At 40.4% G+C, this 19,017-nt stretch overlaps 1 protein-coding gene across 1 annotated transcript; it reads right to left on the bottom strand.

Moving 5' to 3' along the window:
• Window positions 1-4,798: 4,798 nt before the first annotated feature.
• LOC118235823 (calmodulin regulator protein PCP4-like) lies at window positions 4,799-17,328 on the bottom strand. Its single transcript, XM_035433661.1, has 4 exons — window positions 17,320-17,328; window positions 16,885-16,947; window positions 7,610-7,661; window positions 4,799-5,090 (listed from the first exon to the last, which is right to left on the bottom strand). Exons 1-4 carry the CDS (start codon window positions 17,326-17,328, stop codon window positions 4,960-4,962), a joined length of 255 nt encoding a protein of 84 aa, XP_035289552.1. The 3' UTR covers window positions 4,799-4,959.
• Window positions 17,329-19,017: the final 1,689 nt, after the last annotated feature.

The following is a 19,017-nucleotide window of genomic DNA, read 5'->3' as shown; positions in this document are numbered from 1 at the left end:
TGATTATTCTGACTGCTGTTCTCAGCAGCAGCTATATGGCATACACCTAATAATTGAAGTATCTATTTGTGAAGGGGGAAGAGATCAGGATGACACCAGGTCTCATATGGACTCCTTTCTGTCACCAGGGGACAGTGTGACAAAAAAACAATGACTTCTGCCCAGTCACTTCAGTTGAATTTCTCCCTCACAAGGAAGCTGATAATATTGTATTTTTAGGTGCAATATGGGCTCAATTCCCATTCAAGATATGAAGCTTGCATTCATGGCCCTCCCGTCAAGTAATACGACATTTTGAAAACAAAAAAACAAATAAGGGGACAATTTGCATAAAGAATATTTGTTGTGTTTTTAAGAAGTTATACAAATATAAAGATCCAATGTATTAATTTATTTATCCATACATCTGTTGTGATTGTGTGTATCTGTATGCACATGTTAAACCTTCAATGTGACACCATACTTGTAGTCGTGACATCTCCAAGGAGGAAGGTGCAAAGCCCTGTACAGTACAAGCTCAGGTTCACTGAAACTCAAGGAGAAGATGCCTGCAGATCTTGGATTTTCAGCATTCTCCTCACATGCAGAGGTGCAATTTTCTCGCATCAATTGCTGTTTCAATAGCATCTCCAGGCAGGTTGTTGCTGAAGATGTCTGCTGTCAATACCAGTGCTCTTTTTTTTAGTTAAAATGAGTGGTCCATGGAAGACATGAGTTGATCTTTCAAACACGGAAACAATGTGATTGTCTTCATGACATGCATGTTAGGTGCGCTCCTGCAGTTGCCCTTGACCAAGGCACTGGCCTCAGAACGCGAGTTGGTCCCCGGGCGCAGCACAGAGAGGCAGCTGCCCACTGCTCCTAAGTAACTAGGATGGCTCAAATTACCCCACGGGGTCCAATAAAAAAGTATATCTATATCTATCTTCATATTGAGTGGATGCAAACGTTGGGCCTTAACGGAAGGAGAGCCCCCATAGCACCTGTCCTTTTGTGCTGTAGTCCTGTGTGGACTGTGACATTTACCTCATGCTGAGCATTCGCCAACAGCGGCAGACGCTCTGCCTCTCCATCTGTTGTAGCACCTCAGGCCCGGTTTCACAGCTCATCAAAAAGGAGAGCATCACATCACAGACATGCTGCATCGATGGGAATAGGAATCACACCCTCGTACGGCTCACAGTGGTGATGCACTCCAAATCTAATTAAATGATGCATCACACCCACGCACCCATGGTCCCTTTCATGCTGCCAATATCGTCCTGGGGCTGGGGGGAGGGGGGAGTGCAAGACAAATGACAAGTCAAGATAAATTATTCTGGGATTTGCCCTGCATTAGGGTACAAACGCTTTGTTGTGAAACCAAGCAATCTTACAGTATAGAAGTATGACTCTGGGAAACTTCAGAGTTTCAAAGATCAAATTTATTGGCCAGGATCACTCATTTGACTCATGCCAACAAAACAAAGCTCAAACCTCAAACCAGTGTTTCAGGTGCCCAAAGAACCACAATGACACATGCCTCCTTTAGGATGGTCACTGTGGTCAGACATGATCAGATTTTAACACAGTTGAGCGAAGGTTGAAAAACCACAGTTCACCTTGACCCGAACTTTTTTCACAATACAAAAAAGCCACTACCAGAAGTCCTTAGCCACTGACTTTTGCACTCCCTTTAAGGAACTCCCAATTGCGGTATTGATTATGAAACTTTCAGCATGTCACCTTTGAGGTTCAGGCATGGAATTCTTACGGTATACTCGAAATTGCTTTTATGATGCTAAATTTCCAGCATGGGTGCTGGGGTGTGCAGGGAAATGTATTACTCAGCAAGACAACTGTATCCGCTGGCCTCCTCCAAAGTACACAACAACTTAGGCATGGCTGTGGAGATTTACTTTACTCCCACACTTCACTGTTTATTAACTGCAGTCATAAATAAAGCAGCATCTGATTAGCCCTGGAAATAAGCAGACACAGATGGCAAGACATTGATTGTATCTTGAGATGTGAGATCAGTTTTTTGGACTGCTTAATTATTCTGTGCTTACTACTGCCACATTACAGCTACAACACTACTGCTCAACATTACATTACTGTGACTGTTAAGCAGGAGCCCTTGAGGTCACGAATCAAACATGCTCATAAGGTGAGATATTATTATTATTATCCCGTGATAATGATAATGCTTTTGGCTGTTTAATTCTAAACACGTGACAATGTCTAGAGCCTATCGCAGAATGGATTGGGCAAGAGGACAGGACAGGTCACACACACATTCACCCACACCTACAGGCAAATTATAGTCTCCAATTAGCCTAAACTGCATGTGTTTGGACTATGGGAGGAAACCAGAGTACCCAGAGAAAACACATGTAAGCACAGGGAGAACGTGCAAATTTCACATATCGAATGCACACATTGAATGAAAACAACATGCACTTGCAGATTTGTATTTTAATTTTATCTATGACCAGATTATGCTTTCATAATAAACCTCTAATGTGTGATGTAGTATGAACACACAAACATCTGTTCATGTCACTGCCAACTGCTGGTAGAATTTTGTCATTTTCACTAGGTCTGGAAAGAGTTATTACAGTCGTACAAAATCTGTATCTACACAAACTCCAACGTAATTCAGCAGAGCATCATGCACATCAAGTCAAACAAAAAACCAACCATAGTCTATATATCATTGTATCAACATATCGTACAAGTGACTGTTTGTTGAATAAATCCATTCATGAATATTCACATATGAAATAATGGTAGCTGCCATATTTTTAGAGTCACACTCGTCTAAGTAACATTCTTATACAAGCAAATAAATAAACCTGCTTCCCCCATCTTACATTGCCAAATTTGTCTGTAGGATATGAGCCACAAAAATGAGCTGACATTTTGTTAGCCCCAGAAGCCATTAAGTAAATCACAGGGATGAATCAATGTAGTGCAGGTTAAGGAGCGTTGCCAGCACACAAGAAAATATGAATTGGTATGACCTGAAAAGCACTCTAATCCCAATGATATCCATTAAGGGGTTCATGCATTGCACAGAGCTCACCACTTTAGCTCACTCCATTGGCCCAAATAAGACCGTACATTTGACAGCTTACTTCATAGGCATCAAAGTCTCTTCTTTGGTGATGGTTTTGTTAAAGTTGCTGTAAAAGTATAAATATCAGGGTCCTTAATCACTCTATAGCAAATTTAAATATTACAAAATGGTAATTAGTAAATTATGGTCTCAAAATGGCCCCTGTCCCCAAATATAAATTCCCCAAATGCCAGTACAACTCACCAGATGCTCCATATTTGCATGTAATTAAAGAGAAGCCAAGACAGCAGACACAAAGGTGCTTTGTAATGAAATGAGGACTGGAAATTTAACAACATTTCAAAAGGTTCAGCTTTATATGTAGTTTACGCAAAATAAATAATCTCTCACTCAGAGTAACCATTTCCAGTATTTATTGAGTATACATTCTTCTAAGGTGTTGATGTCTTTCTTTATTGTGTAAGATTAAACCATTTAAAATGTCAAGCACAAGAGCCCGCGATCAAAAAATTAACATGAAAAAAATGGCACTGAATAATATTTATGGACACAACATAAATACAACAATTGCTACACACATGAATGAATGTGGCATAATATAGCATCTTGCTAACTATAATGCATTGGGGTAAACAAAATGAAAGATTCAGTTTAAATCCAATAATCATAAATGTGTAGTCAATGTAAGTACGATAGTAAGGAAGAATCCTTATTGCCTGGAATATTTTTTAAGTAAAAGGCTGTTTTTAAGTAAAAGGCTGAACCCTTAAACTTGCGCAGCATTACAGAAAGTATTCCATTTCAGCACTCAATATAATAGTTTATCTGAACAAAATATTCTGTCACATACTTTGCCTACAGTTAACAGACTTCTCAGTCAGTCCTGTTTCCTAATTGCCATACCACATCATCAAGCAGCAAGTTCATTCTGAAACGGGAAGTATTGCATGTTATCTAACAACTTTACATCGTAAAACCTTGCGTTAAATCCCAAACATAACACCTGCCACTGAAAAATAGAACCAAACCACATCAAACTTACTGTAAGCTTTAAACACATTTCCCCTAATAAAGAATTTGGTTTCTAGAGAACTAATGACAGTACCGTACACACGCTATCCGAATGCGCTCAGAGAGAGGTAAGAACGGGGGTGGGGGAGGGGATCTTTATATTCAGACCATGATCATTTAGTGATACAGCAGTCAAAAGGTATATTATATATTACATTACATTACATTACAGGCATTTGGCAGACGCTCTTATCCAGAGCGACGTACAACAAAGTGTATAACCATAACCAGGAACAAGTATGACGAAACCCCTAGAGAGAAGTACCAGTCCAAGTACAGGGAACAACCGCATAGTTCAACCTGGACCCTGGTGGTTAAACTGATTAACACTAACAACGAGAACGGCAACAACGCAATCTATGGAAAAATAAAAATAAATAAAAATACAAGTAGTCGTTAAGACTGGCGCATCAACTAAGTCACCTATTAAACAGCTGCCTAGTTACAACCCTAAGTTTAGTCATTTACAGGGGGGGAAGGGATGGGGAGAGGTGCAGCCTGAAGAGGTGGGTCTTCAGTCGTCGTTTGAAATGGGTCACAGTCTCAGCTGTTCTGACCTCCACAGGGAGGTCATTCCACCATCGTGGGGCCAGAACAGAGAGGAGACGTGTTCTGGAAGTGCAGGTGCGAAGAGGGGGAGGTGCTAGGCGTCCTGAGGTAATATATAATCTATCACAAAGTTGTCAGTGATAAATAGGGCACCATTTTTTTCTGACATACCCCCCACCCCCCCCTCCCCGAGTCTGTTTGGCGTTATTACTGTGACATGCAACAGAGAGCCCCCACAGCGCCCTCTGATGATGGGAGACAGAAGCACCCTGCTGGCCCTAGGATTTCTCATGTTTCTTCTTCTGGAACTTTCTGAACTGCGACTGGATGGCAACAGCCGCTTTCTCAGTCTCGGGGGCACCCATGTCAATGTCAATATCCTCCGATGGGACATCCTTCTTGGATGCATCTGCATGAAAGGAAATCAAGAACATGATTACCCACAATGCATCACAACTAATACTGTTATAATTTTATTGGAAATATAAGGGGCTAAATGGTTTGCACTTTTGGAGTTATTCCATCGACCATCTGGAGTAAGTCAGGAGAGGAGATGCCAGCATTGATTCTCTGTCTCTGTCTCTATCCACTGAACACAGATAAGATTTATTTGACGATATGTAAGTGTTACTGCTCAAAATATTTCAGTTATGTACGTTATTTTTGAAATTGAATGTCTTCAAATAGGTTAGTGGAATTTTCTAATGAGGATATTTCACACTGTAATGTAAGCATTCGTTGGTAGCTTCAGCAGGGTTTGTGTTCATGCACCGGTTGTGATGTGAGCTAGAACATTGGCAAAATGTGGTGGATATATGTGGTGGTATATATATATATCCTGGAATATGTAAAACCCTTTATTTTAATCATTTATTTTCCAAGGGTTAAAATACCTATAGAAACCCTATTTGCAACTGCATAAAAACCACAGCACATGACTGAACATGCATGGATATGATGGACCTTTTTGTAAGTTAAAATGAAAAGCCTATAAATCCTTAGTGTGTGCATGGTCAATTTTATGAAATTGCTGCATAAATGAGACATATGGGCACATAGCAAATAATCTCATGGATGTTTAAATAGTTTGAATGTTTTCATTACATGGGTTGTTAGATCACAACATGACAAATTCCCATTTTTTTTAAAATGCAGAAACACGACTGATCCTTACTTTGTGTAGTGTGTGACATAACCCAAGCCCTACTGAAAATCCATTATCTGTCAAAAATGAAAAAAGCTACAGCTGCAACTGAATGCGGGCAGCTGAAAGAAAGGCAACAAGGATGAGCATGTCTCATAGTGGCCTGCCTGTAAATATAACAGACATGAGACAGACACTTAAGTTAAACACTTCCAATTTCCTGAATAAACAAAACCGTGCATTGCTTGCCAAGACTACAATCATCTGCATGAGTACACACAGCTTTCCGATGATAGGGTGAATGCCATTCATAAGACGTAATGTAAACCAGTGAGCTGATATATTAACCCCTAGATGATTTCTTCAAAAATGAGTGAAGCAAGAAAACAAAAGAAGTACACATTCCAATTAAAATAGCACACATTTACTGCTACAATTAAGTGAACAGGGAACAGGGGATATTGCTGGCAGAAATTGTATTCAACAGCTAGAGGCATTATTACCCTAAGGATTAAACCCAAACCATTCATATTCCCAGCTGATATACAAACTTATATGAGAACTGACTTGACTATATGAGACATTTGGCTACACAGCAACCACCAGCCCGGTTAAAGATCCATTTATGCAAGAGCGAGCCCTTTGAGAGTGCTGGACACTATTAACCTGCTGTTTTTCATTGTGTTAGGGGCAAGAAATGAGGTTCTGAGGCTGGAGCGAGAGGGATTGCATCAACTGATTGCTTTATGAATTCTTAACCAACTGCTAAGAAACTGCTGCAGCCTTTGTGTCCACAGGCAGTATAGACAAGGGCAGAGCCTTTACAAAAGATAGTTGAACAGCTAAACATATACATTCTTCCCTCTCCTATCTTTACGGTCACACAAAAGACCTTTTAGATGAATAAGGCTTACATGTGTTATAAATCAATTTCCCTTACTCCCATCATCCCATATTTTAAACAAAATGGCTCTCCAATTGGACGTGTAAGCCCTTGCAACAACCCACCAGTACTACCTCCAGGGAGCTACCTTCAGGGAGGCTTTGCCTTCATCATTGTCAAGCCTACAATTTCACAAAACCATTCAAGACTCATTCAGGGTGCATGCACTGGTCTGTCAGATCTGCTTATCATCTCGATCAGCGAGCTTCTACAGCACGGTGACCAGCTGCTCTTTTCCGGACCGGCAGGAACATCCCTTTCCACAACAGCCACAGGTCTGGCATTTGGTGGGGTAAGCAGACTGCTGTTGCTCTCCAGATGCTCTACAGCAGTGGCCTCCAACCCTGGTACTGGAGATCTACAAGGTCTGCTGGTATTCATAGTGACTCTGAACTTCATGAATTAATTAGAGCAGTTGATTACACAGTTAACTCAACTCACCTGGTGTCTTGGTTCTCAATTGGGTGCTGATTTTAAGGTGAAAACAAAAAACAGCAGACCCTGTAGCTCTCCAGGACCAGGGTTGGAGACCACTGCTCTACAGTTAGAAGTACAATACTGAGACTCAGCAGCAGGCTCTCCTGTTATGCTCATGGCTGTTGTACATGCAGCTATTTGGTCTTCGCCAGGGCATTTGGGCAAATTTCGGACTGATGTAACACACATACACATACATGTGGCCAACACTCCCAGATTTCCCAATAGTGCTCCGTTACCCAGCTGTGCACTTCATACAGATTAGCAGTAAAATAAGAGTACTCCTAATAAACAGCCACAATGTCTTTTTTTAAAGCTCTTTCTTTGAAATTGTCAGAAAAGAACCTTAAATCAGCTTGTTTACCTTGTCCTCCAGTTGTTTTGCTGTTCCCGCTTGTAGGTCCAGATCCTTGTCTCTGTAATCCCAAAAAAGAGCAAAAAAATATATTAAAATCAAATCCATTTAATTGATAGCATTGTACAAGTGAGCTTGAAACTTAATGAAACTTAATTAAATTCACTTAACTAAATTAAGAAGAGTACTATGTCAGATGAGGGGTGTTAACCCCTTCACGCAGATGACAAATCTGGCCAATCCTTACCCATTTATTTATTTAAGGCTTTATAACTCCAGATGTGAGCATCACAGATATAAAATCACTTAAATGAAGCAAGACTGTTGCGCCATTTACAATACTAACTTAGATTATTATAATCTAGTTTGAGCCAAAAGGTTCCACAAATGCAATTATCTTGGCAAAAATAAAGTTCATCCTTCAGTTTTAAATGAAATACTCAGAGATTGCAGACATGTAGTAGGTAAAACTACACATGTCCTAAATCATAAACTCCTTGACCACAATTATGTGAAATCTGAGGGTGATATGCGAAACTTCTAAATATCTACGAAGCAAACATTAAGCTGTGTATCCTGGTGCCCTTCAGTGTCTCCAAATCTATCCAAAATATTTTAATTGTGCATTGCTTTAAATCATAAAATAACCATATATTTTACTGCAAAATCAACTGTTTTGACTCATGAAACTCACTGTGTTCATCATTTTCAAGTGACGTGGTATAATTGCACAAAGGGGTTAGCTTTGCAACTTGTTTTGGATAAGGGCTACTGCGAAGCAAATATGTAATCTGGTTTACTGCAGAAAGTCCAGAAGGTTTCGGCCTGTTTTAGTTTTGTTTTTTATTTTTTGATTTGTTTGAAGATATCCTTCATTAATGTGGTATTTCTCCATCATCTCTAATTTGGTATAGTTGTCATGGAGTTGACTTTTTGGACAGTAATATCTTTAAAATAATGTGTTGCTTAAGTGTGAAGTTGGCAGACACTTACCTACAATGGCTTACGAAAGTGCGTAAATGAAGGTTTAAGTAATGAGCAGAGCCAATGTCAAAGCCATTACTGTCACAACCAATTGTAGCATTCAGAAACACGCCAATAGTTGTATTACGAATGAAGGTGTGAAATGATATAGCCAAATCTAATTGGATTAAATAGAGTAAACGTTCTGCTGAGGTGACTCAAATTAAAATGTTTCTGAAAATAAACAATGTACCTACTGCTATAAAAACACTCAGGCATTCAGGAATGCGATAAATCTTTTCAAATTCTCTACTGCACAGTCTGCCAACTCCCCAACAAAAAGACAGCGATGAGCAGCAGAAAAAGTGAGCTCACACACCATAAAGCTAACCATGAGGTCCCCTGTGAGCTTACTTTTCTATATGGAGGAAAGAGAGGGAGGCTCATTTTTCAGGGTAGATCTACTGTTAGTCATAATCTGACTGATGTTGAGAGACCTCCACGGTCCAGTACGTGGGCATGCAATTGCCCAGGCATCAGAATATAAACTCCAGGGAGGATATTATCTTGCAGCAGAGTATTCATATTTACTACTTCATTAAAATGGAAACTTAGTTGAGAGCAATATGTGAAATAATACACATATAGTGAGCTCCATACTGCTAAGGACAAAGACATATTTTTCCTGATTTGGCTTTGTACTCCACAAATTCAGATTTGTAATCAAACAATAAACAAACACACCATATAATTCAGTCTGCCAACTCCCCAGCAAACAGACACGTGTTTAGAGACATTGAACATCTGTAGTTAAAATGCTTCTGTACACATCAGAATTCATTCCAGACTTGAGTCCAGAGGCATAATGTTCTACTGAGGAGAGGGAAGTGTGACATGCCTTAATAACTGGAGATATACAGTCATGTTATGAATACACAATTATGTATACACACACACACACACACACACTCCTCTCCACTGCAGCAGCAGGTTGAGTTTCAAATGTCTATGAGGTTACTTCAGTGGATCTCAGACATGCATCAGCAATGACATTATCCAATGTCAAGTAGTATCATGAGCGAAAACACAATTGTCTGCATCTGCTAAATATAAAACAATAGTTTATGCTGCCAAACAGATTTTACATAATTATATATATAGGTTTGTGCTGAGTCTTAAATGTTTAGTGAGTTTAGCATAGTCCTGGTGTTTCAAAATTTAAGTGTAGATTGAATGTTTCACTATGACTTAACATTCTACAAACTGCAAAACAAATGAATGTATTCTCCAAGCACCCTTACACGAAGGCCCAATTACAAGTTGTTTGTTTGCGTACCTCACCTAATTAAAAAACATACACTGTGTAACCAATAAATAATTAACTGTCAATTGCATACATGTTGATCTCCTTGTGGCTTTAATCAGCGTTCTGAGGCATGAAGATGCCGTGTAGTTCTGGCACTCATGGGGAATGTGGTAGCTTTTAAGAACACATATCTGGGAAAGATGAGCTCATGGTGTACCAACTGGTGTTTGCAGTTCTCCTTGCTTCCCTTACTGTGCTTCGTAACCGAAGGGAGTTATTGTTTTTCCAACTGCCTTTGGCTGTATATTATAATGTAGCAGCCATACAGTAGCAAGAGGGTAATCATAGCCGATCATCATGAATCATGATCTAATCTGCGTTAATTCCTGTGTGGGTGCGACTGTGGTGGGGGGCTTTTTTATTTTCACGGCTGTCACTCATTGCATCTTGAATGCCAAGAGAGGGCATTCAGAGGAATGCAAGGTGATGCCCACGTTGGATCAGCCTTGCGTGTGCAACCAACTCAACTCTCCCCACATTTGCAGTCTGCTCGGATACAACTGCATAATGGGCACAGCCATGACTTGTAGCAGGACTATGCTGAGAGCATAGCCTGGCACATCCTCCTCCCCACTACCTTTTTTCCTGACTGGTGAAGCTTTTCTTTGTTCTGCTTTCAACCGTAGCTTTGTATGGCAGGTTCTAATGAAAATGCTAAATATGGACGTGTGAGGAGACAAGATGGTGAACAGGAGTCTCTCTGGAACTGCCTGCAGTCTCCTGGCTCGCGGTTTCATTATTTCCTTGATTCTTTATGGGCTTGTGGAGGGCAACATTCTGTTAGTAGTCCTCCGTGATAACAAAAAATGTATATCAGCACTACATTCAACAAAGGATTAATATGGTCACGATGTACACTGTAACATATATAATATACCATGGATACACATTCTCAGGGCAAATTATTTATACAGGATTATAAGTATGCATGAGGTAGACAGTACAGGGTGTACAAAGAACTGTGACAAATTGAATGATTAAGTTAATTACGCACTGTCTCAACACTGCAGTTGCAAGACCCCAGTCAATATGAACAAATATCCATTTTCTGGCTTTTAATGGCAGGACACGGCTATCCGTGGGGAACCCTGGTTATGAAGCGTGGTTCCGTGTCTGGAAGGCAATGAACCATTCAGGCTTTGATGAAGCCCACCGCCTCCCAGTCTTGCTGAGAGGAGAACCTACAGCACAGCCAGAGAGATCACTGCTTTAAGAGGAGAAGGCAGATGGCCTACTAGGTAAAAAAATAAAAAAAAACTGTGCATGATATGTCTGTGTGTGCCAAATAAAAGTCTTGAGAAAAACAGATGGAATCCTCTTTTGGAAAGAGAACCTGCCCTCATAACTGTGAGGTAAAGGGAAATTTTGATCACGACATCCATTAGTGTGTTCATGTGAGAGAGATGCAGCATCTGGCTCAGCATTTGGGCCACATTTGGGAAGCTCAGGTCAGCGTGTCTTTCATTGACACCCTTTCCTGCTAATCCAAGGTTTTTGTGCTTTCAGAAATTAATCTACCTGTGTGACCTTAACGTGTGCTGCCCTGTGTTGAGCTGAAGGAAATTTGTTTTTATTTTTTGTTTTATTTTTTTATTATACCCTGGCAGAGGGTACATTTCCATCCATGCCATTCCTGCACAACTCAGGATTTTGCTTGAAGCTTAAGCAGCTGTTGGCTCATGCCACATGCCCACTGAGGAGCAGATCAGGATTCAGTCCTAACCTCCAGTATTGCCCCAGTGACTAATGCATGTTGTGGTCACTGCAACATGCTGATTCTCATTTAGAATAAATCTGTTGCAGTGTCAACAACAACAAGCTGGACTTAGCCCCAGCTTCTGCATTTCTAATTTTCCACTGTAGTCAAGCAACAAAAAACTAAAAATACAATAAAATAAATCATCTTCATAAGCACAGGGATTTCAAACCCAACATGCATCTTGCAAACTTCTTGGGGAAAAAAAACATGTTCAAACTGTGGCAATAAATTCAGGAAATAATGAGCTCATCCCACAAAATTTTGTCTCAAGTAGGACAGACTTTTTTTTTTAGGGCACAGCTTGAATGAGAGTTTTATGTACTGTCATCCCAAGGGAACAGGCAAGATGTTGGTTCAGTCCCATATGTTTGGGTGAGAGAGATTGTTGTGAAATGCAAGGAGATGTGTTTTCATCTCCAAAAGGGTGTTCCACTCCACAAAATAGAATCCTGTCCAGGTTCATCGCAAGTCTTTTGTCTCACCATTGTGTCCTCGTAGTAATGCTCAGGTTCAAAGTCCTGACCCTGGTCTACACTGCAGCCAACAGGACAGCCCATCTACAGGACATGATTCAACCCTAAACGCCAGCTGGACCACTTCACTCTGCGGCAGCATGGCTACTTGCACTTCCTGCCATCCGGGTGAATGGTTCTCGCTTGTCTCAGCCACAGAACTTCTCGACCCTAGCTCCACAGTGGTGGAACAAATTCCCTGCTCCTCTACGAACCACTCAGTCATTGCCCACCTTCCATGGTCTGAAGACACCTCTCTTCAGACTGCACCTGGACTAATATCACTATGCAAGGCACACCGAATCTAGGATAACTCTTATCACTTGAATCCTTCTAATTTGTTCCTGTAGCATTGCCATGTTGCACTTGTACCTCCATCCAGCATTTATATTGCACTTGTATTATTGACGTTTTAGCTCGTCGTCATGCCTCCTAGTTTGACTTACCATACATTTCTGACTTCGCCAATTCTTACTGCGTGAACTGGACTTAGTGTGTTCATGGCTATGGATAACTGTTACAAAATGAGTCTTGTACCTTATTGGACCTGCATTTTGGAGTTCCAATGACCTTCGGTATGAACTTATTTTATGTCTCTTTGGATAAAAGCGTCTGCCAAATAAATGTAATGCAATGCAACAGTGTGATTCAAGGTGGTGTGCAAGATGGTCTACACCAGAAAGATAACAACACGGCTTGCAGACATACTATTATGTAGTAATAATGTGTGTGTGTGTGTGTGTGTGTGTGGACATACATGTAAATACATACGTGTTGTACTGCTTATCTTATGCTTAAACCTAGACTGATGGCGAACATATATGAGACACTGTCCTCACAGGCACAAAATACACAGCTACATATTTGCATAGTTGATATACTTGCTTTTTCAAACTGCAAGCATATCAACTGGGAGCTGCAAACCATTGAAGAGATCAACATTTAAGTGATTCCTGGATTCAACTGTCCTGTCCCAACACCTCCAGCGTTAGCACATACACCAAGCCTGCAGGCACACTGTGCCCAGGATGCCCAAAAAAAAAAGGGTGTGATGTCTCGCTGAGCTTGGCGTCTGGCCTGGCGCACTACATTTAACCTGATAGCACAGAGAGTGTCTGTGCCGAATAGCCAACAATCAGCCATGCTGAGCTTGGATCTGCTAGCCAAAGCCAGGGCGATAGGGTGAACTCAACTCCACCGCTTCCATCATCACATATGTTAAGACCAGGAGAAGACCAGGAGCTGAGGCATCTTGTGGTGTCGAGCGAAATAAAGTCTTGCAAAACTGCACCACAACTACAGGAAGAACTCGATACAACAAGAGAAACCAGTTTCCCTGACCACAGTGAAATGGCAACTGCCATCTGCTGATCTAATAGGATGTGTAATAAAGCATACTCATCTAAAGGTATTAGGCTACCTGTGGTTTAAAAAACAATTAAGGTGGATATCACTCAATTTATTTACCACTCCACCTCCCTTCTACGCCTCCACCTCCCACTTTGCAACCAATAATTTTGTCTAATTGTAATTAAAGCCAAAGAAAGCAAGTTCTACCACATCACTCTTGTGCTGAGGTCACTCCACTGGCTACCGGTCGCTGCCAGGATCAGGCTCAAAGTCCTGACCTTCACCTACTCTGCAGTCAACAGGACGGCCCTCGCCTACTTACAGGATATGATTCAATTCCATACGCCTGTTCAACCACTTTGCTCTGCAGCAGGGCGCCTTGCACCCCCTGCCATCCGAGTAAAGGGTTCTTGCTCGTCCCTACCATGGAGCTTCTCCACCCTAGCTCCCCAATGGTGGAACAAACTCCCTGTCCCACTACGAACTACTCCCTGCGACACATTTCTTCAGACTAAACCTGGACTAACTATCACCAATCTGTGGATCATTAATATCACTTAAATTCCCCTCTCTCATGCAACACATGTACCTCCTGTGCCACCTGTTACTTGTACCTCCATCCACCACTTATTGTGCCTTGTATCACTGTCTTGATGTTGTAGCTTGTAATGCCTCCTAGTTTGACTAAGCATAGGTTAGGTCAGAGTAATGTTCACTGTGTGAACTGGAGATAATGTGTTCATGGCTATGAATAACTAGTACAAAATGAGTATTGCACCTTATCGGACCTGTGTCTTGTAGTTGTTCCAATGACCTTCGGTATGCACTTATTGTATGTCGCTTTGCATAAAAGCGTCTGCCAATTAAATGTAATATAATGTAATGTAGTCTGTTATGTTTGCCTGACAGCTGATGTGTTGCATTGTGGGCCACTGTCTAGCCCAGAAGACCAAACCCATCTATTTCATACACTGTTGGCAGGATTTCAAGCAACAGGAGCTCCCATTGACTTTGACTGAAAACAGTCATGCTCTGTAAAAGGCTAACTATATATACATATCCAGCAAAACACCATTGCCTTCTCAGAAAATCAGACCAAACAAGGGTGAAAGAGAGAGGGCAATGTTGACACTAATGCTAAAAAGGAAAAAAAAAACAATTGATCAAAAAAATAGCTCCCACACTACTGTCATTTACCTAACCCCTTGTTCAATATAAAATCTACAGCAGAAACTCTAAGCACTTAAAATCACAATCTCAGCAATTAATAAATAAATTCAGAAGTGACACACATTACAACAATATGAATATTTTCAAGAGCACTGGTTTCCAGTGGTTTCCACTAATTTCCAGGACCCCTCTATGTTTTGGATATTACACTGCACATTGCCATTGGGAAGATCAAGACACTGCAGCAAGCAACAATCCTTCAGCAAGACACAGCAGAATATCTTTTCTGTAAGAGCATCTCAATATAGGAAATCATCTGCTACATCTAAATCTGCAAGGTAAACCATGTTTGCCATACCACAAATGCTTTCAAATGAATTTGTTATTAATATTCACCTATGTGATGGTGTTATAAGCAATGCTATTTATTTAAATTGTAGTAGCATAATGCTGGCATACATCGCAGCTCGCAAGGAGCATGTGGACAGTGCTCTACACGCTACAAAATTAAATGTAGTTGTCCTCAGGTAGTCCCATCGCAATAAACATTGACCCCAAGGCAATGACGAGGACACAAGGGGACACATGGGACTGATAGAGAGGTTGACAATCTGATATCGGAAAAATACAGTAGAAAGCTATGGTGTATTAATAATACATTCTATAAAAAAACTAGACTTTGAATTTAGTATTCAAAAATGTCATGTTATTAGAACTAATAAGCATTCACTTAAATAGTATGCCCAAAGCTTGAGATTCTAGTCCTGAAAGTCATATGTGCAGTTCCAGAATTTCAGGCATGCCAACACAACAGAGAAAATATTCTCGCTAGAAGAGAAAGGGAATATCCACAACTTGATAGAGTTAACAAAATAATTGGTGCTGTAGCCTATGGCAAAGAAACCTGGACTTTTTTTTAAAGAAATAAACAGCATAGGAGAACACTGCTCTTGCAAAATGTTAAAGAGAGAGCACCTAGAGGTGTCACCCAACAGGTATGCATAATATGGTCAGGCCACAGCTATTGGGCCACACCAACCACAAGGATGCCATGGACATTCACATCCCAATAATCTACACCTCTTCTGCATGACCAAGTTGTTTCACTCATTGACAAAACTATGTATTGCCCACTTGCTCTGTTAACACAGAACCACAGTAGATAGTACGTGTGTTTAATTCTGCATCTAAACCATGATCCATGTGATAAGAGATATGTAGCTATGAAAAGAAAAGGTTAGAATATGAAATGTGTTTCTGTGCGTCCTTTCTGCAAAATTGTTGTCATTGACGCAACACAGCACTATTATCAAAATTGGCATTTTGGAATAATGGAGTAGGCTTAATAAATCGCTTTATAGGTAATTCAAAATGTTAGTATTCAATGTTAACATGCTTGCAGACATATGAATACTGTTCAACCTGATTTATCATAGCTCCTTTGACCACGATGCCTATCCGTATCGATATAGCATTATACACATTACCAATGTGGAATACCTTTAAACATATTTTTTGAAATGTGTATCAATTCAATCATCAACAATTAAACGCTCAAAACTACTCATACGATTACATTCATGTCATTGGAGGACATTATATCCTCAGGTGAAATATATTTCACGCGAAACCCCCTAAACATTTTTGAACGCGATTATCTACCACTACTGCAATAAGCGAATTTACTGTGAGATAACCAAACAGAAATAATATATTCCAAGCAATAAACGGCAGTAGTATTTACTGCTCGTCCAGAGTCGCTATAGGCTCAGTCAGAACCATGACAATTTTCTCTGGTTAGATGACACAGAGCATAATGTACGTATCCTTGCAAACAGCATTATCTATTGATAGCAATTTCCATCAAAAAGCGATTCCTATTTTGGAGTAAAACCGATTTAAAATAGAAGTCATGTAGGCAGCGCATTCTGCGATCAATATCAGAGTTCAAATGAACACCAGTAGTCGGTCCACTCCGCGCGCGCACAGGCGCACGCCTTTCAACCAAGTTTAGCAGAATTTCACCAGTCCACTAGCAAATCCCAACATGGATTCTACAGTCTCCTAAATATTGAATACAGCTGTTACGGAGTTATATGTTTATGCATACAATGCATTTGGTGCAGGAACATCTAAATAATTTTAAACCATTTTACTAATTTACCTGCTGGATGATGCTTTTGTATTGTCCGGTCGTAGTTACGGACAACGCATACAAGTAGTAGAATTAAATGACGGTTGACTTGAAATGCACCGGTAGAAATCGACCCAAACTGTAAAATGATCAGTTTATGGACGTTGCAGCATCCTCTTTGTAATCTGTGACTAATGCCCGCAAACTTGAGATAAGCCAGAAAAACGGGCTATAAAACCTGGCCATAAAGATGCTAAATAACTCACATTTAAAAAAAAAAAAAAACATAATTATTTTACCACATACTGAGACATGACGTATACATTATCACAAGATACAAGGTATAACATTGTCCGGCGCGCTGAAAATCAAGGCTATACGAACCTTTTTAGGATGATGAGAAAGCGCTATAGAGCTAATATTGTTCGTCAATCATTGCTACGTCTTTATGAAGTCAAAACCTACCTCACTCATGGTCTCAAAGTAATCTCGGAGAGGCTCGAGGTTTCAAGCGCGCTCTGTTCGGTTATCACGAATTAAAGCTATTGCACAGTGCCTGATCACCAAGAGGGGGGCTTTATAGTTTTATGATCAACTCAATGTCATCATGTTTCTACTCAACCAATAGAAATGCCTTGGGCAAATTTGTTTCTCAAATCGCCGCCCAGAGTTTGTAAATATTAATAAACTGTGTAAGCCTATTTGGAGTTCTTATAGAAGTGGCGGTGCTTGTAGGCTACAGTTTCCCACACAATACCCACTGAACAGAAAAATAGTTTTTGAATGAAAATATGGCGGGTGAAAGTAATTCGTGTAACAAGGATGCCTGAAACACAATGCCGATTTGCAATAGCCCGTACATTTAAATAGCCATTTAAATACCTAATAAACCTATTTGCTAATAAATATTTAGTCTTAGAAAAAACTTCTAGCACACCCCTATTGTGGTACTGCGATTTGCGCATGCACATAATCATATATTACTCCCATGTTATGATGAAAAGTAGGCCTATGTCATTAATTGTGTTTGTCAGTGAAATCCTAACCCTCATAATACTGCACATGGAGAGTCCAATGCAGGGTCCAGCTCTACTTATTTACTGAGTTGAGATGAAAGTCAAAGCTCTGTTGCCGCAGCTCTTGGCGTGAATACTGCTCTGAATCAATCTCATCTTTAATACAAGAGCTGTGGGAAGCTGTAGCAGCTATAGACCACTAGTTGGGTTTTCCTTTTATCTGCAACAGGACGGTGACTGCCTCAAACTGCAGAAAGGGAAATATACCCAGGAACACAAGTTAGTGGCTATTCCTTATTGCCCAGAAATTTGATAGAGATAACTTTCTCCTGAATTTAGAACCAAAAACCATAATTAGGAAAATTCCCCAGGCATAATATTTATGTGATGCAATCACCTGATTTTGTTTGATGCAGGAAAGTCAGTTCAACAAAGACATAGTCAATCAGACTGTTTCAGTAAACTGACCGTCATAATCAGTCTGTTTCAATAATGACATAAAGAAATCTTTATCCTACCTAATGCATACCATACACATTTGGTTGCTTTAAAATCCACACAATCTGACAAAAAAAAAAAAAAAACATTTTCCTTGATGTATTATGGATGTCTTTCTCTGTAACCAATAGAAATGTATTTTAAAAGTATGGAGTTGGTTGAATTCTTGTAAAAATATTTTACAGCTATTTCATTTGTTTGTATTGAACAAATAATGTTGCACGTCATCCCTACTTTCACCTACGGTCACAAGATATGGGTATAGTAATCAAAAGAGTGAGATCGTGAATACAAGTGACTGAAATGTAGTTTCTCCATTGGGTGGTGGGACTTACTCCTCTTGATGGGGTGAGGAGCTCAGCCGCCTGAGTGGACCCTGAAATAGAGCCGCTGCTCTTCTGCATTGAAAGGAGTCAGTTGAGGTGGTTCAGGTATCTGATAAGGCTGCCTCCTGGGCACCTCCCTTCAGAGGTGTTCTGTGCATGGCCACTGGGGAGGAGGCCCAGGGGCAAACCTATAGGATATGCTGGAGAGATTATATCATATCGACCAGCTGGCCTGGGATCACCTTGGGGTCCCCAGAAAGAGCTGAAGGAAGATCTCAGGGGAGAATGGACTTATGGGCTCCACTGCTTGCCCTGTTGCCACC

The sequence above is a fragment of the Anguilla anguilla genome, chromosome 9, assembly GCF_013347855.1.
Source record: "Anguilla anguilla isolate fAngAng1 chromosome 9, fAngAng1.pri, whole genome shotgun sequence".
Classification (NCBI taxonomy): domain Eukaryota; kingdom Metazoa; phylum Chordata; class Actinopteri; order Anguilliformes; family Anguillidae; genus Anguilla; species Anguilla anguilla.
The sequence above is the reverse complement of the archived record's forward strand: the minus strand, read 5'-3'. Positions and strand labels throughout refer to the sequence as shown.

Coding starts and splice junctions, on each gene's coding strand:
- LOC118235823 (XM_035433661.1), bottom strand. Junction 7,662..16,884: donor ACAAAAGCATCATCCAGCAG/GTAAATTAGTAA, acceptor TTGGGATTACAG/AGACAAGGATCTGGACCTAC. Junction 5,091..7,609: donor CAAAACAACTGGAGGACAAG/GTAAACAAGCTG, acceptor CCTTTCATGCAG/ATGCATCCAAGAAGGATGTC.